Source organism: Saimiri boliviensis, chromosome 13 (genome assembly GCF_048565385.1).
Source record: "Saimiri boliviensis isolate mSaiBol1 chromosome 13, mSaiBol1.pri, whole genome shotgun sequence".
NCBI lineage: Eukaryota > Metazoa > Chordata > Mammalia > Primates > Cebidae > Saimiri > Saimiri boliviensis.
This window is the reverse complement of record NC_133461.1, coordinates 85,799,216-85,825,091: the sequence shown is the minus strand read 5'-3', so window position 1 is coordinate 85,825,091 and position 25,876 is coordinate 85,799,216. Positions and strand designations below refer to the sequence as shown.

Below are 25,876 nucleotides of genomic sequence, written 5' to 3'. Positions count from 1 at the left end.
CTCATGGGCAGTGTTCTGTTACTGGTTGCTAAATACAGGCAAGATTCAGGCAAAAGGTAACGGAAATAGATTGGTTTCAGGCCTCAGAACTTTTACGAGGTTCCTTGCGCATGGAGGCCGGAAGACTGTAAAATGTCAGGAGGAGATAATATTGTCTGAATAAAGCCAGAGAAAAGAGTTACCTGAGCTTTGAGGTCTAGGAGGCTTGGGTTTATTTCATTCATTCATTCATTAAATGAATATATATTGAATACATAATACGCACCAGGCACTGTTTTAGGCATGGAGGATACAGACAAAATCCCTATACTCATTGAGGTAGAATAGGATAAACAACATACAAATTAAACAACAAAAAGTATAGATAACGGTAAGTACATCGATGAAAAAACAGAGTAGATGCGTGGGACACAACTTCAGGGAGGGCCTTGCTGAGGAAATGATTTCTGAATAATGAGAAAAAAACAACAATACAAAGATCATACAATGCTATCCGGGAAACTGGTTGCAAAAGCCCTGGCTTTGTGTTTTGAGGAAGAGTTATTCAGTCAGATCCTATAGATTGAGAGTTAAGACCCGCAAGACTGCCCCCACTTCAGACATCAATCACAAGTCTCAGGTTGTGACCTGTGCTTCTGACCAACTTTCTATAAATTAGTGTTTCCAGGCCAAGCTCTGTGGCTCATGGCTGTAATCCCAGCATTTCTGCAGGCCAAGGCAGTTGGATCGTCTAAGGTCAGAAGTTCAAGACCAGCTTGGCCAGCATGGCAAAACCCCATCTCTACTAAAAATAAGGAAATTAGCTGGGTGTCGTGGCACACACCTGTAATCCCAGCTACTTGGGAGGCAAGATTCAGGTGAAAGGTAGCAGAGAAATATATTGTCTGGTTTCAGGGCTCAGAACTATTACGTGGTTCCTTACTCATGGAGGCTGGAAGACTGTGTAAAATGTCGGGAGGAGAAACTATTGTCTGAATGAAGAACCAGCCAGAGAAAACAGTTCTCTGAGCAGTTCTCGATTCTCCTGAGGCAGGAGAATCGCTTGAACCTGCGAGGTGGAAGTTGGCAGTGAGCCAAAATTGCACCACTGCACCCAGCCTGGGGCATGGAGAGAGACTCCCTCTCAATCAATAAATTAGTGTTTCCATGACCCTCCATCTTGAGCTCCAAATTTGATAGAATGGCTTACAGAACTCAGAAAAACACTTTATGTTTACCAGGTTATTATATTGAACATGTACTAGTAACTAACATTACCTACCAGGACCCGTTATCAGTACTGGGAATACAGCAGTGAATAAAACAAAATTTGGAGGATAAGAGAAGCAAACAACGCCATAACTGAAGCAAAGTAAGTTAGGGGAAGAGTGGAATAAGAGGTGGCAGAGCAGTGGGGCCTCAGAGTAGGACCAAGCAATAGTGGGACCAAGAAATGAAATAGATATAATAAAGAAGGCCAGGCGCGGTGGCTCAAGCCTGTAATCCCAGCACTTTGGGAGGCTGAGGTGGGTGGATCACGAGGTCAAGAGATCGAGACCATCCTGGTCAACATGGTGAAACCCCGTCTCTACTAAAGGTGCAAAAAATTAGCTGGGCATGGTGGCGCGTGCCTGTAATCCCAGCTACTCCGGAGGCTGAGGCAGGAGAATTGCCTGAACCCAGGGGGCAGAGGTTGCGGTGAGCCGAGATCACACCATTGCACTCCAGCCTGGGTAACAAGAGCAAAACTCCGTCTCAAAAAAAAAAAAAAAAGAAAGAAAGAAAAAAAATATATATATGTATATATATTTTTTTTCTCTGAGCTTTCTCTGACTCAACCTGTAAGAGCTAGTAATTCCCAGTTTACAAAATTATGAAAAGGATTAAATGAGGTTAATGCTAAAGCACCGGGCATATAGCTCCTGCTCAGTAAATAAGAGTTTTCTTCCTCTAGTCCACATTCTCATCTTCACCATTTAATTCTGCAGAGTGGGAAACCATCTGTGTAAATATTAAAACTGATAGTTAACACTAATTAGCTATTATGTAACAATAGAGAACATTTAAAGGATATGACATTAACTAGCATTTAAGGTTCACTTGGAAAACTGGTGAAGAAAACTAACATTCTTTGCTTTAGTTTGCATAGGAATCGTTTGAGGTGCTTGTTAAATTTTTAGCTTCCGGGCTTTACACACAAGAGTTCTAAATTCAGAAGGTTAAGCGTAGCAGTCAAGAATTTGGAAAGCATCCCAAAGTATACTGCTGTGGGTGGTCCTTGAAATACAACACTTAAAACCACTGTTTTTAAGGTCTCAAGTGACTGGTCCCTAGACCAGTAAAGCAAAAATAGTCCTTAGAGTGATGAGTGTTTCTGTGCTGGAAACACTGTGAATCTCATGGGAAAGATAAACAGCACAATCTCTTGGGATTCTGTGACCATAGAAGAAAAGAATACAGATTCCTGTAACCCAATGAGTAACCCTAGTTGCCCATGAATGTCATCAAAGACATCTGTAATGCCAACACATTTATACTCAAAAGAGAAAATCAGGCGGGGCGTAGTGGCTCACAGCTGTAATCTCAGCCCTTTGGGAGGCTGAAGTTGGAGGATCTCTTGAGCCCCAGCATTGAAGACCAGCCTAGACAATGCGGCAAAACCCCACCTCTACAAAATTTAAAAAATTAGCGGGGCATGGTGGTGCATATCCTCGTTTCCATCCAGCTACTAAAGAAGCTGAGGCAGGAGCCCTGGAGGTGGAGGCTGCCATGACAGGAGGTTGCCATAACTGATCACACCACTGCACTGCAGCCTGGGCAACAGGACAAAACCCTGTCTCAAAAAGAAAAAAAAAAAAAAAAAAAAAAAAGAAATGGAAATGTATCTTTGTAACTATCTAATGTAGGATAAGATAACAAAAGTAAAACTCTGTCTCAAAAAATACTTTTGTAGGATAAGATAGCTACAAAGATACAAATAATAATATAAGTAAATGGAAAAAAAAAAAAAAAGCTACATACCTACCTTACAATTTGCCCACAAGGAAATTCCTTGTGGACAAAAGACAGAGAACTCAAAGTCATCCTTTGCGCACTGTGAGACAAATGCTTATCAGATTGCTTCCTTTGCCGTTTTTTCACTAAACCAGACTAAAGCCTAAGTGTTTATACCTGTAAAGTGTGTATTCAGCAAAAGGCTAATCAGAAACTCAGAAGAGGCTGGACACAGTGGCTTATGACTGTAATCTCAGCACTTTGGAAGGCTGAAGAGGGTGGATCACTTGAGCTCAGGAGTTAGTGACCAGCAGACCAAGATGATGAAGCCCATCTCTACTAGAAATACAAAAATTAGCCAGATGTGGTGGCATGAGCCTGTAATCCCAGCTACTTGGGAGGCTGAGGCAGGAGAATCACTTGAATCTGGGAGATGGAGGATGCCACTGTACTCTAGCCTAGGTGAGAGAGCAAGATTCCATCTTAAAAAAAAAAGAAAAAAAAAAAAACTGGGCATGGACGCCTGTAATCCCAGCACTTTGGGAGGCGAGGCAGGCAGCTCACCTGAGGTCAGGAGTTCAAGGCTAGACTGATCAGTGTGGAGAAACACCCCCGTCTCTACTAAAAAATACAAAATTAGCTGGGTTTGATGGCACATGCCTATAATCCCAGCGACTCGGGAGGCTGAGTCAGGAGAATCACCTGAACCTAGGAGGCGGAGGTTGCAGTGAGCTGAGATTGTACCATCGCATTCCAGCCTGGGTGACAAGAGTGAAACTCTCTCAAAAAAAAGAAGAAAATTAGCCAGGTATGGTGGTAGGTGCCTGTATAATCTCAGCTATTTGGAAACCTAAGGCAGGAGAATTGCTTGAGTCCAAGACGTACAAGTTGCAGTGAGTCGAGATCATGCCACTGCACTCCAGCCTGCAGCCTGGGTGACAGAGTGAGACTCCGTGTAAAAAGAAAAAAGAAAAACTAAAAATAATGCAACCATTTGTCTTTTATCTACCTATGACCTGGATGCCCCCTCCTCACTTTGAGTTGTCCTACCTTTGCAGACCCAATGTACACCTTACATATAGTTATTGATGTCTCATGTTTTCCTAAAATATATAACAACAAGCTGTGCCCCGACCACTTTGGACACATCATCAAGACTTCCTAAGGCGTGTCAACGGTGCCCCTTTAAACCTGCAAAGTAAATTTTCTAAATTGAGTGAGACCTGTCTCAGATATTGTGGGTCCACAGAACAAAACAAGAAAAGGTGCTGTGGTGACATGTGGGATGGAATTATTCACTTCTCCAGGAATTCTACCTATCTATTCAAGATAGTTGGGGAGGACACATATGACTGCTTCAGTAGTTTAGGGAAAGGAGCTGGCGGGTCACAGATTCCATGTAAACAGTGTGCATGTCCATGGCTTATGTTCAAGTGTGCCTTGTGGTTTTGTTACATCCTTAAATGGAAACTTTTTTTTATTATACAGGACTTCCTTTTAAAAACTTCAAAAGATTTTTATTGCTCAGAGGAAAACCAAAACTCCTTATGTATGGCCCTACTATATAAGCACGCTGACCCACGCCAAACTTGACCAACCCCACTGGGCTTCTCTCTTCTCTCGAAGGGACCAAGCTCCATGCTCCATTTGCTGCCAAAGCTCCTAACACCCCACCACACACACACAAACATGTACACACACAAAACACATGCACACACACACACACATACACAAACACATGCATGCGTACACACAGATGCACGAACATGCACACACACATGCATATACACACAAACATGCATGCGGGCACACACATGCACAGACGCACACACGCACACACAAACACCAAACACACACACACACACACACACACACACACACCCTGCGCCACCTATAATGGCTTTTCCCTTCTCTGGTAACACATTTATTCATCCCTCTGTTGTCTCTCCTTGGGAAAAATTTTCCCTGGCAGATGGTAATCAAAAGTTTTCACAGGACTTTCTACTCATCTTTCGTAGTGTAGGAAAGGATAAAAACTTCTTCTACCCTCTTAGATTGAGAAGTTGAGGACTGTGATTAAACTAAGAAAGTACAGATTACCAGGAAAAAAAAAAAAGTTTATTTTGCATGCACAAGGAGGCTTCACAAAAAAGAAGTGAAAACTCAAGAAGTAATTAGGCCGGGGAGCATGTATTATTTTAACAAAGGGTGATGTACTGTGGAAAAGTAGACAAAGTAAAGGGGTTTGGATGTCTAGGGGCAGCAGACTGTAAAAAAGTAAATATATGGGGGGAAACTAATGAAAGGTAAGTGTTACTTTAGTAATGTTTAGGCAGACTCTAATCAATGCTGTTTACTGGGACATATGAGTTGCCTCCTCTCCCTAGTCTGGGAAATGGAAATATTTATAAGTAGAAAAATTTGTTTACACATTTTTGGGGACCAGGCACAGTGGCTCATGCCTGTAATTTCAGCACTCTGGGAGGCCCAGATGGGTAGATCACTTGAGGTCAGGAGTTCGAGACCAGCCTGGCCAACATGGTGAAACACTGTCTCTACTAAAAATACAAAAATTAGCTAGGCATTGTGGCTTATACCTGTAATCCCAGCTACTTGGGAGGCTGAGGCAGGAAAATCACTTGAACCAGGAAGCAGAGGTTGCAGTGAGCTGAGATCACACCAGCCTGGGCGACAGAGCGAGACTGTTAAAACACACACACACACATTTTTTAGAAGTGGAAATTTATGTTACCTTTACAAAGGGAACTTAAGTACAGCTTTTGGGTAGTAAAGGGGAGAGCAGAGAGCTCCTCCTATGCCTGCTGCTGCTCATTTGCTTTCAGCTCAAAACAACCCTTAGGCCTATTTATTTATGTATTTTTATGTATTTATTTAGAGTTAGAGTCTTGCTTTGTTGCCCAGGCAGTGGCACAATCAGAGCTCACTGCAGCCTCGACCTCCTAGGCTCAAGCTATCTTCCTACTTCAGGCTTCCAAGTAGCTGGTACTACAGGTGCACACCACCAAGCCTGGCTAATTTTTTTTCGTTTCTGTAGAGACGGTGTCTCACTATGCTGCCAGGGCTGGTCCTGAAATCCTGTGCCCAAGGGATCCTCCTGCCTTAGCCTCCTCAAGTCCTGGGATCACATGCATGAGCCACCACACCCAGCTTCAAAGTGGCATATTTTAGAGCAGCATATTCTGATCCCCTTGACTAGCAATCATCATTCTTGCAATTTTACATTTTTTTTGTGTCTGTCTCCCTCACCAGTCTGCAAACAGTACCTGGTTTTGCTATCTCAGTGTCTAACCCTGTTCCCAACACATAGTAAACAGATAGTAAATGTTACATACATAACTGTAGCATATGCAAATAAATGTATTGGACCTGGGCTTTCACTTTTTTTTTTTTCCCCTAGCCTTGTTACTACCAAAATGACAGTCATCCAAAGGATTGGATTTCTAATAAATCCACTCTTTACTGAGCCCTGCCTGGAGGTGGGTCCTCATCAGAACCCTAGTCCTGTGTAGGAACCCGAGGAGCCAAGTGCAGACGACCCAACTAACCTTAATTCCCCTTATTACGGGCTGGTAGCGGAGGAATGGAGGGACAGAGGAAAAGGCGCGGTGAAATAATGTGGGCACAGGGCAGTGGCTCACACCTGCAGTCCCACTGCTTTGGGAGGCCGAGGAGGGCAGATCCTTGAGCTCAGGAGATCAACTTGGGCAACATGGTGACAGTCCCACCCCGTGCCCGTCTCTACAAAACAGAACAATTAGCCAGGGATGGTGGCTCATGTCTGTGCTCCCAACTACTCAGGAGGCTGATGTGAGAGAACCACTCGAGCCTCTGAGATCAAGGCTACAGTAGCCGTGATCACACCCCAGCCCGGGCGACAGAGACCCTGTCTCAAAAAACAAACAAAACAATGTGAAATTAAGCCAAAAGCCACCACACGTGCCTCCAAAGGACGGCCGCCACCCGCGCTCCCTTTCCAAAGCACGCGGGAGGTTGCGGGGTCAGGGACGCGGGCTTCAGCAGGGAGCTCCCCGACCGGCCCTGACGGGAATGCAAGACCTGGCGCCCGCTGATTCCCCGAGTCGGGGTGGGGGCGGCAAGCCTCGGGCGGCGGCATTCTGCAGACCTGCGGAGAAGGGAGGCAGCGGTAGCTTCCACAGCCCAGCGCCGCTCGTCCCCCGCGCCCCCGCGCGAGCGCGAGCCGCCGGCGGAAGTGTTGCGTCGCGCACTTCCGGGTGTTGTCTGGCCGCCGTAGCGCGTCTTGGGTCTCCCGGCCGCCGCCGCCGCCGCCTCAGGTCGTGGAGCCAGGAGCTACGTCAGCGCCATGGCAGGCATCAAAGGTGGGCCTGGGGCGCCGGGCGCGGGAGGACTGGGGCCCGCCAGGGAAGAAGGGCAGGGGGGTCCCATGCGGCCCCCGCATTTCCTCTCCGGGCCCTAGCAGGCGCGCGCGCGGCATCCCTGTGCCGGGAAAGCGACCCCCGCCCCGGCCCTGCCCTCGACCCGGGGGTGGGCGCGGCGCCCTCCGGCAAGGGACTGCTGCGACCGTGGCTTCGCCCGGCGGCCCCCACTTTCTGCCGGTTTCGGCACCCTCTCTCCCACCCATCGCCCCCCGGACAAAATATGGAGTGGTTCGCGGTCAGTGAGGAGTCCCGTCGCGACTTGGCCGGCCACACACGTTTTGCAGGAGTTTGCATCCGAGAGAGAGGCGGGTAGAGCGTGGGATTGAGGATGCTGAGGCTGCTGGAGAAGCCAGCTATGGAAAACGAGTCATTTCCCACCGAAAGGCACAAGTGCGATCTGCGGGCGCTGCACGGGTCTTCCCGAAACCTTGAGCCCCACGTCCATCCCGGCCGGCCGTCTGCGCCCGAGGCTTTACAGACTCCGGAAACGGGTGCATTTTCATCTGCGGTGTCTGGACCCTAAAGTGGATACTGTAGGCGACCCCAAAGTGCTCCTGGCTCTCTTGCATGCTGAGGCTTTTTCAAATTTAAAGTTTTTCTTTTTTTTTTTCTTTTTCTTTTCTTTTTAGAAGATAGAATAGTGTTACGACTTAATGAAAAACTACTGTTTTTTTTTTTTTAATGTATTTTCTTTTTTTAAAAAAAAGTGTTATATTCCAACTGTTTGGTAGTTTTGTTGTCATTGTGATTAGAAGCAAAGTTTTCAAACTACTACTTAACTCATTACATTGATTTCTTGACCTACCGCTTTGTAGAAGGGCAGTCAGGCAGGAAACAGGAACTATTTTGGGAGCAGTGGTTTTCTGTGTATTTTTTCTTCTCTAAGGAAAACTTAATTGAGTTTTTTTCTCAGGGTCACAGTCTTAACTGTTTCTTGTTTATTTTCAGTGTCTGAAAACATTTCATTTCCCACATAAAACCTTGTCATTTGAGCAACTGGGATACTTTGTAATCTCCTTTTGAACTATAACAGACTCTTTTAAAAATCCATATGTGAAAGGCAGTTATTGTGAAATGCTGTGGTTTCTAGGCTGTTGCCCGTTTCCGTGTTCTTCCCCATTTCTTTAGTGTCATTAATGCGGGAGTCTCTTAAGAAAATAGCTTTGTAGTTTACTTTTCCAGACCTAGGGTAATACTGCATTAAACAGATGACGGAGCCTCCGGTGAATTGCACTTTTGATTTCAGCAGGCTTTTCTGGTTGTTATGAGTCAGTATGTTTCTTTCTCTTGGCCTAATATCATCTTTATATTAGAAAGGCGTGTTGCTATAATTAGAGACCATTAGGCATTTCTTGAGCCATTTAGATACCAATGTATCTAAAAGTAATACATCACTTCCCCAGGTTAGGGAAGTGGTCCCTCCTCCTACTCTTCTTTGTAATCACAGAATCAGCATCTTGTCTCTAGAGAGTTTTTCTAGATAATTGGACTCTTCCATCCCTAGCCTAGAGGCTTTGGGAGTAGAAACCAGACTTATCTAAGCTTTGTCTTCCGAATGTTGCATCACTCAATTACTGCACGAATTCTTGCCTTGTTGATGTGTCATTTAAGAAACAGTTTATATACAAGTGATGAAATTTATATATAAATCTGCCTAGTTGCCAATTTCATAAGACTGGATAAACAAGTTTTGAGAACATTTTTAAGCAATTTATTTAACTCTAATTGGCTACCTTATTCGGTATGACTGGGAGATGTAAAGTCAAACTGTGTTTTGAACATTTTTTTAAAATTTAGTACTTAATGGAATGAAAGTATATCTCATTCAATGGAAAGAAAGATATCTCAAAGTATCTTGATTACCCCAACCAATTCCAAGGACCTTACTTTTTCATTATACAACAGCGTTGAAAAGGAATTAGACTCTAAGGTATAATCAATATATTAAGTGTTATTCCAATATTCATATTCATAGCACTTCTGATAATCTTGGTTTATGTTTTTAAAATTGTTTTTTGATACCTGAGCCTTATCTCATTTTAGCCCCTGGATTTTTTTTTTAAGAAATAATTTAGCATTAACTTTATAAGAGTGTAGTCAAAGAATTTAGATTTTCTTTTTTGGTAAGAACATAAATGAGTGCTCTCTGTCACAGAACAGCCACCTTCAGAGGCCATCATGGTCCTAAGGTGGCTTGCCTCCTGCTGAGATGACTGCAAAGATTGTTCTGCCTGGTTAAATTTTTTGTTTGTATCCTCCCTCATGTCAAAGGGCAATTCTTCCTTTTATCAACCCTTTCTCCTAGTCCCATTTGTTTCAGTGTGAGAAGCAAGATAATCAAACTCAGAAATTTTGTGTCACAGGATATGCAAGTAATGGTGATTACTTTTGGGAAGGGAAGAGTTTCGTTTTTCAATTAATTTTTGTTCTGGGTATATGAATTACCTGTTGAAAAATATATATAAATGAGCATAGATAATTCTTAAAAATAAAAATACGTCGGCCAGGCGCAGTGGCTCACATGTGTAATCTAGCACTTCGGGAGGCCGAGGCAAGCAAATACCAGGTTAGGTGGTTGAGACCAGCCTGGCCAATGTGGTGAAACCCTGGCTCTACTAAAAATACAAAACTTAGCCCGGCATGGTGGTGCACATCTGTAGTCCTAGTTACTTGGGAGCCTGAGGCAGGATAATCCCTTGAACCCAGGAGCAGAGGTTGCAGTGAGCCAAGAAGTGCCACTGCATTCCAGCCTGGGCAACAGAGTGAAACTCTCTCAAAAAAAAAAAAAACAACAAATATAAAATAAAAATGTGAGGCCGGGCGCGGTGGCTCAAGCCTGTAATCCCAGCACTTTGGGAGGCCAAGGCGAGTGGATTACGAGGTCAAGAGATCGAGACCATCCTGGTCAACATGGTGAAACCCCATCTTTACTAAAAATACAAAAAATCAGCTGGGCATGGTGGCGTGTGCCTGTAATCCCAGCTACTCAGGAGGCTGAGGCAGGAGAATTGCCTGAACCCAGGAGGCAGAGGCTGCGGTGAGCTGAGATTGCGCCATTGCACTCCAGCCTGGGTAACAAGAGTGAAACTCCGTCTCAAAAAAAAAAAAAAAAATGTGTTGTACTCTGAATTCCCATCTAACAATTGTGTCACAAAAATGAATTAATATAAATAAATAAGAGGCTGTTTATAGAGAATGTTGGCTTTATTGTATGGGCTTTGTAACATCTATTTTGTCTCTTTAGTGGCCTTTGTTTTCTCTAGGATTCTAAGTTGCATATAAGTGGCTTCCAAGTGAATGGGGTGTTACCAGGTGGTAATGGACTTTGCTGTCTTCACAGTACCTTTAATGTTCAGAAAATTAGCTGCATTTAAGATCTAGTCCAACTGTCATTTTAGAGAAGAAAGAACTGAGACTCATTAATTACTGGAACAACTAGTTAGTAGCTATTAGGGCCTAGGACCCTCCTGACTCAGTTCCATGCTGTTTCCACTCTGCTACATTCACTCTCCAAATATCTATTGACTGTTAAGAGCCAGGGCATGATCATCACAACAGAAAAACTAGTTCCCTCCTCTCATGAGATGGACAGTTGAGAAGGAAAGACAAAATACAAACCAGTAGGAAATCATAGCTGATAATCAAGCAAAGGAGAGTCATTCAGTGAACAGAGGCCCTCTTAATATGCAGGGGTCTTTGCCTAGAATGCTCAACCACATGATTTCCTCATGTATCCACATGATTTCCTCCCTCATACAGATCTCTGCTCGGGTGGTACAGAGATGCCTTTCCTGGCTGCTGTGTCTAGACTAGCACTCCCATCCCTTGCTCTACCTAGTTGTTAAAAATCATTTTCTTCTCCCACTGGAACTCCATGAGAGCAAGAGCTTTGTCGTCATTGCTCTGTCTCCAGTAGCAAGAACAGTTTCTGACACACGTTACGTGCTCCATAGATACTTGTAAATAAATATAATGGGAAATTGGTGTAGTCAGGAGGTTTGGAAAAACTTCACTGGTTGAACTGAGATCTAAAGGAAAAGCAGGAGTTAAGTTGGAGGAAAATGGAAAGAAGTGGGAAAGGGCTATGCCTCATTCACTGTCGTATCCCCAGTGCTTGTCACATATTTAGTGCTCAGTGCATGTTTCTTAAATGAATGAAAACATGTCCAAGGCAGAAGGAACAAAGTGTGCACAGGCCATGTGGGTGAGCAAGCCTGCTGATTTCCAGGAAACGAAAGAGGGCCAGTGTAACTGAAGTGCAGGGTTCAGGGGCACTGTTGTAGCTTGGTGTGACACGTCACAGGAGAGGTGGGCAGGGCCCGGTCATGAGAACAAATTTGGAACTGAAGAAAACAAATGGTAAATTCAGTATTTTCCTCACAGTTTGTATTTCGTTCCCCTGTAAACTCGAAGTGCCTCATTTGCTGTAAAGTAAAAATGAAATTCTTTTCCTGTAGCTGGAAATAGAATGGTAATCAAGACTAAGTGAATGTGTTCAGGGTTGACGTGACCTGCATCAGCAATCTAACTGAATACCAAATCTGCCAAGCCACTATGTCATTGGGTGTCCTTGATTACAGCCATTTTAGTTCTGCAAAATATATCAGTAGTACTTGGCAAAGTTTAACTTGTTTCCTGTTCATTTTGGTTTCTCTAGGTTTGCCTTTGTCCTGGTAACTTTTAGACCTTCTACAAATCTTTTGAATTTTAAGAAAATGACCTAAGAACATCAAAGTTCTTTATTTTCTTAGCTACCGTAACTGTAGAAATACAGGTTACATAGAACTGAAAATAAATCTATCATGTATTTCTTTGCTTTAGTCTAGGTCACTGATTAACTATGCCTATTCATGAAAGTTGTTTCTATTCACTAACATATTGAGAGCACCTTAAAATGTACTGCTGTGTGTGTGTGTGTGTGTGTAGCTTTAGAAACTGTATTTCACCTGTAGAATGCATCTATTACTTAAAATAATGCGTTAAAATAGTGGTAACTCAGAAGGATTATAACCCATTATCCTACAGATTTTCTAATGTATAGATTAGGGAAGGAAGTGCAGCTATACTTTTGCAAACTATTCAAACAAAATTAATTGATTAAAATCATTAACTACAGATATCCTTGAGCATTTTTCTGGTCAGTTTTATGCACATTGAGAGTGTATGTGCAAGAAACAGGAGCTGATCAGAAGAGGTTTTCCTATAGGATGAAGCTTCCAAAATCCAGTAAACCTGAGAATTTGGGCTTTGTCCACATACTGCTTTTCAAAACTGCAGTGATCTGTGAAGTAAATATAATACTAGTGCCCAGAAGAGCATTGATCCTGTGGACTGTGACTCTTTAGAAATGGAACCAACAATTGGGGAATGTGGTGGGGTACTAGCAGTGGTTAGAGCTTTAAAAATCAACGTCACTTGATTTTGCCTTGAAGATGCCACAGAAGACTTATTCTAAGACTAGATAACTTACACTTTTGATGTCAACTCACTATTAATATGTTTGAGGGATTTTTGCTTCTCAGGTTACAGATAATGTTCAGGCTGCTAATATTAATTAAAGTAATATTTATTTAATTTATTCCTATTGGACTTTTTATTTGCTTTGCAGCTTTGATTAGTTTGTCCTTTGGAGGAGCAATTGGACTGATGTTTTTGATGCTTGGATGTGCTCTTCCAATATACAAGTAAGTAAAACGTTTGTCTTTCTGAATGTTTACAAGTAAAATTTTTCTACTTTTAAAGCTTAAATAATGGTTTTTTACTACTGTAAAAGTAATACAGAAAAATGTTCATTTACCAAACATATACCGTTGTAAAAATTACCACTTAAAATTTGTTTGTAAAGATTTTAGGGCACCAATATGCTAATAAGATTTTTGGCTGTTACCTGCTCTGTCACTTGCTGCTCAGTCTGCAGTGGCAAGATAGCTACACAGCAGCTCAGCCCTCCTGCTCAGGTTTTAACACCTATTGATATACTAATTGCATGAAAATTTTAAATAATACTAATTGCATGAAAATTTTAAATGTCTTCTTGCAAAAAAAGTACCATAAGCAAAGTTAAAACACAATTGACTGAAAAAAGGAGATGCAAAAGGTTGCTTTCCAGCTGGGTGCAGTGGCTCATGCCTGTAATCCCAGCACTTGGGGAGGCCGAGGCAGGAGGATTGTCTGAGGTCAGGAGTTTGAGACCAGCCTGGCTAACATGGTGAAACCCTGTCTCTACTAAAAATACAGAAATCAGTCGGTTAGACCAGCCTGGCTAACATGGTGAAACCCTGTCTCTACTAAAAATAGAAAAATTAGTTGGGTGTGGTGGCAGCACCTATAGTCCAGCTACTCAGGAGGCTGAGGCAGGAGAATTGCTTGAACCCAGGAGGCAGAGGTTGCAGTGAGCTAAGATCATACCACTGAACTTCAGCCTGGGTGACAGAGCAAGACTACATCTCAAAAAAAAAATTACTTATGCTAGAAAGAACTTCTCAAAGTTAACATTTAGATAAATTAGAAAAAGATGTATAACGCAACAGAAAAGTAAACAAATACCAAAAGAGAATTACAGATTGCTAATAAGCACATAAAGATATCCTCAGCCTTACTCAGAACTAAACAAAATCCATTGGCAAAGACAAGAGACAGGGCAAACAGGCACCGTTAAGTGCTATGAGGGTAGTACACATAGAGAATTTTCTTGGAGATGAGTTTGCTTTAGCTCTCAAAATGTATATTCTTTGAGGTAGCTCTTTCACTTCTTAGACTTTCTCATACAAACCCACTTGCAGATATTTACGAAGAAACATTCAGGGAGAATATGGATGTTCAGGCAGCCTTGTTTATTTTTTTTGTTTTGTTTTTTTGGGCCTTACTTATAAGAGCCAAAAAAAAGTTCTGGAAACATCCTAAATGTCCTTCAAAGAAAAATGGTTAAATTATAGTAAATCTATCAATGGAAATACTAGGCAGTCTTAAAAAGAATGAGGAAGAGCTGTAAGTGCTGGCATGTAAATATGTTCAAGATATATTATCAGAAAACTATAGGGACCCATTCATATTTTAAAGTTTATGTGGAAATGTGGAAGAGTCCATGAGAAGCTCAGTAGGAGAGTGGGCAAGGAGAGATTTGGGGAGCTTTTAGTCTTCACTTTTTGTGCTTTTGTACTGCTTGAATTATTTTTCTTAAGCATATGTTCCATTTTTAATTTTTTTCTTAAAGTATTTAGGAAATGGACAGGCACGGTGGCTCACGCCTGTAATCCTAGCACTTTGGGAGGCTGAAGTGGGTGTATCACCTGAGGTCAGGAGTTTGCGACCAGCCTGGCCAGCATGGTGAAACCCCATTTCCACTAAAAATACAAAAATTAGCTGGGCGTGGTGGCATACGCCTCTAATCCCACCTAGTCATGGGGACTAAGGTGGGAGAATCACTTGAACTCGAGGCGGAAGTTGCAGTGAGCCAAGATTGAGCCACTAGACTCCAACCTGGGCAATAGAACCAGACACTGTCTCAAAAAAAAAGTAATAATAAAAGACAAACAAATTTAGAAAACATATAAATAAATACTTATCATTAGTCTCTGTATAATCAGATCTCCACCATGATATGTATTTTATTCTATGGTAGTTTTAAGGGCAGGTATTTCTTTTTAACTTTTTTTTTTTTTTTTTTTTTTGAGACAGAGTCTTGCTCTGTTACCAGGCGCAGGCTGGAGTGCAGTGGCGCCATCTGGGCTCATTGCAATCTCCGCCTCCTGGGTTCAAGCAATTCTCCTGCCTCAGCCTCCCAAGTAGCTGGGACTACAGGCGTGCACCACCACGCCCAGCTAATTTTGGTATTTTCAGTAGAGACAGAGTTTCACCATGTTGGCCAGGATGGTCTTGATCTCTTGACCTTGTGATCCGCCCACCTTGGCCTCCCAAAGTGGTGGGATTACAGGCGTGAGCCACCGCACCCGGCCTTTAACTTTTTTATTTTGAAACAATTTTATATTCTCAAGAAGTTGCAAAAATCATACACAAAGGTCCCCTGTACCCTCCACACAGCTTGTCGCAGTCGTAAGATCTTACATAACCGTAGTTATTAAAACCAGGAGATGACTGTGGTACAATCTAGTAAACTAGATGGTAGAGTAAAAGCCATCTATTTTTATTGTGATAAATTCTATATTCTGACTAAAAGTGTTCCAAATTACTTTTAGCTACTTTTCTGTATTTTGATTTCTGTAATTTGGGAGTTCTTGTGATGTAAGGAAAGTTTAGGGTTGTTTCAGCTTTATGCTAAAGTTGGGTATCAGCCATTAGAAGTCAAGGGATTGAATCTTGATTTTTTTTAAAAGAGCATGTTTTGTATGTAGGAAAATGACATAGCGAAAATTACATTAACTTATTTTTCTTTTTCTAGCAAATACTGGCCCCTCTTTGTTCTGTTTTTTTACGTCCTCTCACCTATTCCATACTGCATAGCAAGAAGATTAGTGGATGATACAGATGCTATGAGTAACGCTTGTAAGGAACTTGCCATCTTTCTTACAACAGGCATTGTTGTGTCAGCATTTGGACTCCCTATTGTATTTGCCAGAGCACATCTGGTAAGTGAATGTATTCTTCTGTTCATGATTTTATATTAAACATGGGTTAAATTTTTCTCAAGCAAAATTTTTGTTAATGACGTAAAAAGAGATGAAAGACCTGAAGGCCTAGAAGATAGAGATTAAAATCACACTTTATTGTTTGTTCTTGTTAACTAACAAAAACAATATTGGAGAACGTGGCTTCGATCTGCAGCAGCCATTAGCTTGCTAATACTTAACTGTCAGAGTTGAGCATATCAGCCCCCACAGTTCTGAACAACCCAGGCCTATCCTGTAAAACTTCAAATATGGAACACCTGAAAAGATGTATGTGCTCTGCAGGTGGAAAAGCCCTGAAGAGGGGAGGGGGCTGGCTACAGGTACTCAGTTCTTTCTTCCTTCCAAACTCACTGGTTCAGACTTGCGCCTTCACCCCTGGGGAGGTAGAGAAGGCAGAGAAGACAGCCATATGGAGAAGGCAGTTGTTCTCCTAGCCCTTCAAAAGAATGTACATGGATTTGTTTCCATCTGTGATACTCTAAAATTTAATCTACTCTGGATAGATTTTTAGATTAAGGAAGAGTAAGCACATTCCTTTATAAACAGAAAACTGTAGAATTTAATGCTGCTTAATCATTGCCCAGAGGTCAAGCTTGTTTTTTTTTTTGTTTTTGTTTTTGTTTTTTTGAGACGGAGTTTTGCTCTTATTACCCAGCTGCGGTGCAATGGCGCAATCTTGGCTTAACCACAACCTCCATCTCCTGGGTTCAGGCAATTCTCCTGCCTCAGCCTCCTGAGTAGCTGGGATTACAGGCACGCGCCACCATGCCCAGCTAATTTTTTGTATTTTTTGTAGAGACGGGGTTTCACCATGTTGACCAGGATGGTCTCTATCTCTTGACCTCGTGATCCACCCACCTCGACCTCCCAAAGTGCTGGGATTACAGGCTTGAGCCACCACGCCCGGCCTCAAGCTTGTTTTTGAATAGTCATTTCATGACTTTCTTTTTAAAGGAACCAAAGGTAAATAAAAACAGTAGTATAGAAGTACCATTAAGTATGTATTCAGCACTGTGACAATTATTGTTACAAGCCATATTTATTTTAGAGCATGATCAGCATACAACTAGAGCCCTGATTTTTTTTTTCCTCTCTTTTTTTGTTATTCATGCCTGTTAACTGATTGTTTGTTTCTTATTTCCGTAGATTGAGTGGGGAGCTTGTGCACTTGTTCTCACAGGAAACACAGTCATCTTTGCAACTATATTAGGCTTTTTCTTGGTCTTTGGAAGCAATGACGATTTCAGCTGGCAGCAGTGGTGAAAAGGAATTGCTGAACTATTGTCAAATGGACTTCCTGTCATTTGTTGGCCATTCATGCACACAGGAGATGAGGCAGTTAATGCTAAATGATAAAGCAAGCCTCTTGGGGGTATTTTAGGTGCTCCCTTCTCACTTTTATTGTAAGCATACTGTTTTCACAGAGACTTGCTGAAGGATTAAAAGAATTTTCTCTTTTGGAAAAGCTTGACTGATTTCACACTTATCTATAGTATGCTTTTTGTAGTGTCCTGCTGAATTTAAATATTTATGTAGTTTTCCTGTTAAGTTTATTTTTTTGGAATCAATATGCAATGTCAAACACTTTTTTAATGTAATCATTTGCATTGGTTAGGAATTCAGAATTCCACCGGCTGTATTACTGGGCAAGTACATCTTTTCTCTTAAAATTATTTAGCCTCCATTATTACAAAAAATTATAAAAATAAGTTTTCAACCAGTCAGGATGACGTCACTCCCAGTGTTATACAAACATGCAGACAGTTGGCATACATTATAGACTATATACTCAGTGCAAATATAGCTGCATTTATACCTCAGAGGGGCCAAGTGTTAATGCCCACACCCTCCACAAGGGTTGCTGGTTTTATTAGTAGACAGCTGTTTTGTGAATTGAAAATTATTTTATGGAATTGCTACAGAGTGCTTTTCTTTTCAATTATTAGAAGAATTTATGTTAAACTTTAAGGTAAGGGTGTAAAAACAGATTTTTGAGATAGGGTTTTTATTTATGTTTATTATCATTAGAGTGAGTTGCAATGTGGGAAGAAATGACGTTGAAATTCCAGTTTTTGAATCCTGTTTCTATTTATAAGTGAAATTTGTGATTTCCTATCACCTTTTCATGTTTTACCCTGGTAAAATGGACATACATGGAACCACTACTGATGAGGGACAGTTGTATGTTTGCATCTTATGTACCAGAAAACCTTCCTCTGCTTCCTCCTCTTAACTTATTTTGTATGTTGTATATATTACATAAAATAACTTTTCAAATATAGTTTAATAACACAAGTGTTTACTTACCTGGAAAATAATTGCTATGCCATCCATTCATACTGCCCCCCTCCCCCGCAAGGTCTTGCCATGATTAACAAGTAACTTGTCTTACAGATAATTTGTGCATTAACAGTTTAAGATTTAGACCATGGTAATGGTAGTTCTTATCCTCTAAGGTTATATCATATGTAATTTAAAAGTATTTAAGACAAGTCTCCTGTATACCTCTGAACTGTTTTGATTTTGATTTCATCATGATAGATCTGCTGTTTCCTTATAAAAGGCATTTATTGTGTGAGTTAACGCAAAGTAGCCAAGTCCAGCTATGTAGCAGCTTCAGAAACATACCTGACCAAAAAATTCCCAGGCATGATCAATTGGTAGTGATCATTTTCATCTAAAAATTATCAGGACTTTTTTCGGGAGCAGGTTATAAAAACATTCAAGTTGGTCTGACAGTATTTGTTAAGGATATTTGTATGTTTATTCAGTATACTTACATAGAAATTATTTTGACTACAGCCAAAACAGTAATCATGACAGCCATCTTTTGTTGTTTTATGAAGTTTATTTCTCAAGAAAATGGGAACAAATTTGGGGTTTGTTCAGCTTTTTTACTAAAGATGCCTAAAGCCACAGATTTTATTGTCTAACTCAAGCCATGACTTTTAGCTATGAGATGACAGGAAGCAGGGCATGTGGCTGGAGCCTTTACACTTGAGGTGGAAAGTGGCTTGTGGTATTATAATGTTCAGACTTAAAGAGGAAAGTGCAGGTGCACATGACTTAGACAGCTGGTGAGACAGTTGGGAACTCTTTGTGCCTGTGATCTGGACTTTTTTTGCAGGAAGTGCATTCTCTGGTCTTTCCCCATTTTCTGTTCTAGATGTCAGTGCAGTGCACTGCTGCTGTTTTATCCACTTGGCCATAGACTCTTTTTCTAACAGCTGCGTATTCTTTCTATATACTAATTGCATTGGCAGCATTGTGTCTTTGACCTTGTACACTAGCTTGACATAGTGCTGTCTCTGATTTCTAGGCTAGTTACTTGAGGTATGAATTTTCCATAGAATATGCACTGATACAGCATTACCATTCTTCTATGGAAAGAAAACTTTTGATGATGAAACAATAAAGATTTTAAATATCTATTTTAGTTTGTGGGTGTTTTTGAAATGAAAGTATACTGCACACTTTAGTTCTGAAGAGCATTAGCCATTTTAATAGTGTGATGTAAAGCAAGTATGACATTGGTTTAATGTGATACTTGCAGAAATTTGAGTTCCAAAATAAAATGGAAACCATAGTAACAGATACTACAATGCAGCCCTGTGATTTTGAGCTATAGTAAAAGGACTGGTAATCTGGGAAGTAGAATTGTTACATAATCTTTTACAAAAACAGTTGTAGGTTTTGTTGACATTTAAGACTACTACTGTTCTAAAGGCAAGGTCTTACTTGTTCTTAAATTTTCAGAACTTATGTATTTACTACCATTCATTATTATAGCACTTTACTTTTTGCAGACTTTTTTTTTTTTTTTCGGAGTGTTGCTCTGTCACCCAGGCTGGAGTGCAGTGGCATAATCTCAGCTCACTGCTGCAACCTCTACCTCCATGGTTCAAGTAATTCTCCCACCTCAGACTCCTGAGTACGGGGATTACAGGCATGCACCACCATGCCCAGCTAGTTTTTGTGTTTTTAGTAGAGATAAGGTTTCACCATCTTGGCCAGGATGGTCTCCATCTCTTGACCTCATGTGACCCGCCTGCCTCGGCCTCCCAAAGTTCTGGGATTACAGGTGTGAGGCAGACATTTTAAACAATTAAAAAATGTTTCTGTTCTCTTTGTTCTCTTTTTTCCAACATTAATCATGTCCCAAATCGTCCTAATTATAATCTCATCATATACTTCAGGTCGTGAACACTAATGTCTGCTCTGATATGATTTTGGGGGCATTGTCAAAATAAACCAGGTTGGTTTCTTTTGTTTTTCTTTTTTTTTAGACTTGCTCTGTCGCTGAGGCTGGAGTCAGTGGTGAGATCCCAGCTCATTGCAACTTCCATCTCCTAGGTTCAAGCGATTCTCATTCCTCAGCCTCCTGAGTAGCTGGAATTACAGGCATGTGCCACCACGCCTGGCTAATTTTTTTATTTCTTGTAGAGATGGGGTTTTGCCATGTTGGCTACAGTGGTCTCATACTCCTGGCCTCAAGTGATCCTGTGCCCCACCTCAGCCTCCTGAGTAGCTGGGATTACAGGCGTGAGTCACTGCACTTGGCCAAAATAATCTAGATTATTCTAAACTCTTAGGAGATTTATATTGAATGTGACTAGATTCTTAAGTTTCAGATAACTTCTAATCAGTGCACCAAAGTTAACAAGCAGCACATTATTGTTAAGTGGCATGTGTGTTTTAGATCCCAGGATGCTTTATGATGTATATGATTGGTGGGAAATTGAAATTCGTATTTCTTCCCTGTAAGCCTCTATCGCCCTTTGTTCCAGTGAAGATTAGGAGCTTTGATTTTATTACAGGTCTGCTCATTTTATGGCATTCCCAAAGAAGAAAAAACATGTCTTGGAGGTAAATCTTTTACATCACTGAAGCTTTACTTATTAAGAACTAATGTTTGTTTTACTTTAATCATTTGATGAAAGTATTAGATGGATCATACACTTGTGCTTAGAATATATTAAAACACTTTAATTCTTCCCTGGTAATTTGGGACTATCATCATAAACTATTCCCCACCACCACCATCATAAATGGCTGCATATTTGTATTTTTCTGGAATTGTGTTTTTGATATCTTTTCATACAACTATTTGTTTCTAGCACCCCTTAACTTATTTTGTTTCCAAGTTGCTGGTTTACAGTATATTACAAAGAGTGGAAAGTGGACAAGGAAAAAAATCAGGCAACCAAGCTCATTAAGTCAATTATGTAACATTTCTGTGCATAGTACAACATCAGTGGACTTAATTAGGGTGGGCCTCCTTCCTCTTATACAAATGAAATGCTTTGTGACGGGTATTCTTTTTTTTTTTTTTTTTTTTTTTGAGACTGAGTCTGGCTCTGTCGCCCAGGCTGGAGTGCGATGGCACAATCTTGGCTCACTGCAACCTCCACCTCCCGGTTTCAAGCCATTCTCCTGCCTCAGCCTCCTGAGTAGCTGGGATTACAGGCATACTCCACCACCCCAGCTCGTTTTTTTTTCTTTTTCTTTTCTTTCCTTCTTAAGATGGGGTTTCACCATGTTGGTCAGGCTGGTCTTGAACTCCCAGCCTCAGGTGAGCTGCCCACCTTGGCCTCCAAAGTGCTTGGATTACAGTCATGAGCCACCATGCCGGGCCATTTTTGTATTTTTTATAGAGATGGGGTTTCACTGTTGGTCAGGCTCGTCTCAAACTCCTGACCTTGTGATCTGCCCGCCTCCACCTCCCAAAATGCTGGGGTTACAGGCGTGAGCCACTGTGCCCAGCTGTGACAGGTATTCTTCCTCTTGAAAGGCTTTCTCCCTCTCTCTCTCTTTTTTTTTTTTTGAGATGAAGTCTTACTCTGTCACCAGGATGAAGTACAGTGGTGGGATCTTGGCTCACTGCAACCTCCAGCTCCCTGGTTCAGGCGATTCTCCTGCCTCAGCCTCTCAAGTAGCTGGGATTACAGGCACGCACCACCGCACCCAGCTAATTTTTGTATTTTTAGTAGAGACGGGTTTTCACCATGTTGGCCGGGATGGTATCCATCTCCTGACCTTGTCATCGCCCACCTCAGCCTCCCAAATTGCTGGGATTACAGGTATGAGCCACCATGTGGCCAAAAGGCTTTTTTAAGAAAAAAAAAAAATTAATTTTTAACTGTATACTAGATAATCTGAGATTTCAAAAGGAGCACCAGATAAGGGAGGTATTACGGTGCTGTGCAGCTGAAGAAGCCTTGTAATTAAGTTTGCTACACTTTAGGCGTTATTCTGAGCTCAAGATACTCATGGACCTTTATCTGGCTTCTGGGGTCTTATATCTGACTTCACCCTTTGTGTTTAGTTACTAAAAGTTTAGGGATGAAGACAGATTTACAGTTTATTTTTACAGGAAACTTTATGTTTTGCGTCCAGTCTCTTGAAGATTATTTGAATTCATCTGTGGGTTTATGCCCATATACACGGTTAGTAATTCAGATAGTAACTATTAAGCTTATAAATTCCAGCAGAGGGTGGCGTGAGGTCAGGAGTTTGAGACCAGCCTAGCCAATAGGGTGAAACCCCGTCTCTACTAAAAAATACAAAAAAAAAAAAAAAAAAAAAAAATTAGCCAGGCATGGTGGCAGGCACCTGTAGTCCCAGCTACTCCAGAAGCCAAGGCAGAAGAATCGCTTGAACCAGGGAGGTAGAGGTTGCAGCGAGCCGAGATCATGCCACTGCACTCCAGCCTGTGCAACGGAGCAAGACTGTTGTCACAAAAACAAAGCAAACAAAAAAAGAACAGGGAAATACATTGGGAAAATCAAAACAAGAAAGAGAAGCCTTGGTGGATCTGAAACTAAGAAATTTCTGAGAAAATGAAAACAAACGAGATCATATTGAAGAGGGAATCTGCAGCCTAACACCCTGCTAGCAGGCATGGGAGAATATTGAGGGAGCCCTGCCAAGGAGCCTGTCTTGCTGCAAGAGGTGGAATCCAGGAGCAGGAGGGGGCTTATTGCGGCGATTTACAAGGGGAGGACTTGGGGTACTGTAGGGGAGAAGCCAAGCCAACAGACGCCTATGCATCTCCATGTACACAGGCATCTCCATCTCACCCTCCATTCTAGGCCGGAGAGAACATGTTTCCCGCAATAGTGAGGATAAGAATACCAAGTCCAGAAGAGCAGCCACCGGGCACTCTGCTCAGCAGCACACCGTTTTCATCCCTAATGCTGGGAAAACAGTGTGCCTCTCCCTTTAGTGAGGCCACACAAGCAGGCACGGCTAGCCGTCCAGCCAGGGAGTCTCGGTGCAAAGAGGATCACCCAACGGTGCCAGAAGAAAACAAATTCAGAGAACTCGCCACTGAGGGAACAATGGAACACACTGAAGCACCGCTTTTACAGTTTTAAGTATTAGAGCCACCGACCAGCCTAAGAAGACCCTAACAACTGTTGTACAAAGTCAAGCTGATGAAGGTTAAAGTTAGAGAACATTTTACATTTTTTGCACCCAAATCCAATTAGGCTGCCCAGGACTGAACCCTAAGGAAAACACATCATTTTGGTTTTCCTCGGAGGCTGTTTTATCACAAAGATGGATTTGATTCAAAGGCACATAGTATAATCTCCTTCCTGTAACAGTTGTCCTGAGACAATGAACCCAGAACCTGCCATCTGCTTGGATAGGAAGGAAGGGAAAAATTATGCTCTGAATGACACATAGGAAATTTTTGTTTTGATTTTGTTTTGTTTGAGATGGAGTCTTACTCTGTCACTCAGGCTGGAATGCAGTGGTGTGATCTTGGTTGTTTCTGCCTGTATTACTCAATAGTCTCAGTTTTTGTTTTCTCTCCTCTATCAGAGAGTGCAGCACTGGAGTTCACCTTTACAAAAGCACTTACGCTATGATGAGAAACTTTTCTTTTGAGTCAGTCTCACTCTGTCACTCAGGCTGAAGTGCAGTGGCACAGTCTTGGCTCACTGCAACCTCTGCCTCCCTGGCTCAAGCGATTCTCCTGCCTCAGCCTCCCAAGTAGCTGGGATTCCAGGAGCCTGCCACCATGGCCAGCTCATTTTTGTATTTTTCATAGAGACGGGTTTTCACCATGTTGGCCAGGCTAGTCTCAAACCCCTGACCTCTAGTGATCTGCCCACCTCAGCTTTCCGAAGTGCTCGGATTACAGACATGAGCCACTGCACTCAGCTTACATGACATTTTGGATACCCACCTAGAACCCTATATGGCCCATTGTGGACATTTATTCAAGGTGGAAAACGCTCTGACGGAGTCCAGATGGGTTCAATTATGCTGCAGCAGCAAACGACTCCCAACTCTCAGGGCCAACAAGAAAGGTTTATTTCTCACTCGCTACCTGTTCATCACAGATTGGCTGTGACTCTACTGGAATATTGTCTCAGGAACCTGGGCTATCAGTAGCATTGTCCGTCTTTTGGCAGACTTGGGAACAAGCATGGAGGCCTCCATACCATAGTAGCTGTTAAGCTGTTAGATCTTTTGCCTAGAGGTCATACACACCTCCTCTACTCCCCGTTCATTGCTGGAGCAAGTCACAAACCACACCTTATCTCAAGCCATCAGGGAACATAAATGCCATCAAGACAGTTGACCACCCTTCCTTTTTTCTTTTTTAAGATGGAGTTTTGCTCGTCATCCAGGCTGAAGTGCAACTCGGCTCACTGCAACCTCCACCTCCAAAGTTCAAGCGATTCTCCTGCTTCAACCTCCCAAAATGCTGGGATTACAAGCGTGAGCCACCCTGCCCAGCAAATAAAAAAACCCTTAAGGTCAGATGTGGTGGCTCAAGTCGGTAATCTCAGTGCTTTGGGAGGTCAAGGGAGGATCACTTGAGGCCAGGAGTTTCAGACCAGCCTGTACAAAATAGTGAAGACCCTGTTTCTACAAAAAATTTTTAAAGTCCTAAAGTTATCAGAATCAACTATGACTGTATTAGGTGGTTACTAAAAATTACATTGTGGAAAAATGCTTATAAACATAAAATTTTTAGGCTGGGCACGGTGGCTCAAGCCTGTAATCCCAGCACTTTGGGAGGCCGAGGCGGGTGGATCACGAGGTCAAGAGATCGAGACCATCCTGGTCAACATGGTGAAACCCTGTCTTTACAAAAAGTACAAAACATTATCTGGGCATGGTGGCATGTGCCTGTAATCCCAGCTACTCAGGAAGTTGAGGCAGGAGAATTGCCTGAACCCAGGAAGCAGAGGTTGCAGTGAGCCGAGATCGTGCCATTGCATTCCAGCCTGGGTAATGAGTGAAACACCGTCTCAAAAAAAAAAAAAAAAAAAAAAATTATAATATATTATTAAGTTTAAAAAGTGGGCTACAAAACAGAAATTAATATGAGCCTACTGTTTGGAAATATATATATATATATATATATATATATATATTTATTGTTTAGTTAGCTGGTTTTTTGGTTTTTTTTTTTTTTTGAGAACGAGTCTCATTCCATTCTCCAGGCTGCAGAGCAGTGAGGGAATCTTGGCCCACTGCAGACTCTGCCTCCTGGGTTCAAGCGATTCTCCTGCCTCAGACTTCGGAGTAACTGGGATTACAGGCATGTGCCACCACACCTGGCTAGTTTTTGTATTTTTAGTAGAGATTGAGTTGGCCAGGCTGGTCTCCAATTCCTGACCTCAAGTGATCTGCCTGCCTTGGCCTTTCAAAGTGCTGGGATTACAGGTGTGAGCCACCGCGCCCCTCCAGGAAAATGTAAATATATTAATATATGTACACATAGATACATATGTATATGTAGAAAAAGCTGTAAGGTTATTGTACTAATTTTCCAGGGCTGCAATAACAAAGTGCCACAGACTGGGTAGTTGAAACAGCAGACATTCATTTTCTCAC

The 25,876-nt window shown here is 41.9% G+C and overlaps 1 protein-coding gene across 2 annotated transcripts in view; it reads left to right on the top strand.

The window, feature by feature from the left end:
• The first annotated feature begins 7,197 nt into the window (after nucleotides 1-7,197).
• Nucleotides 7,198-25,876, top strand: part of LEPROTL1 (leptin receptor overlapping transcript like 1) — a 39,446-nt gene continuing 20,767 nt past the window's right edge. The window contains exons 1-4 of one of the 2 annotated variants that reach the window (XM_039461046.2): nucleotides 7,208-7,331; nucleotides 13,000-13,075; nucleotides 15,790-15,976; nucleotides 17,165-19,449. In XM_039461046.2, coding sequence (XP_039316980.1) covers nucleotides 7,316-7,331; nucleotides 13,000-13,075; nucleotides 15,790-15,976; nucleotides 17,165-17,281 — 396 coding nt within the window. In that variant the 5' untranslated portion in view covers nucleotides 7,208-7,315 and the 3' untranslated portion in view covers nucleotides 17,282-19,449. Of the gene's footprint in view, nucleotides 7,332-12,999; nucleotides 13,076-15,789; nucleotides 15,977-17,164; nucleotides 19,450-25,876 lie in introns of those variants that run through there. The other variant, XM_039461045.2, reaches the window with a different exon arrangement.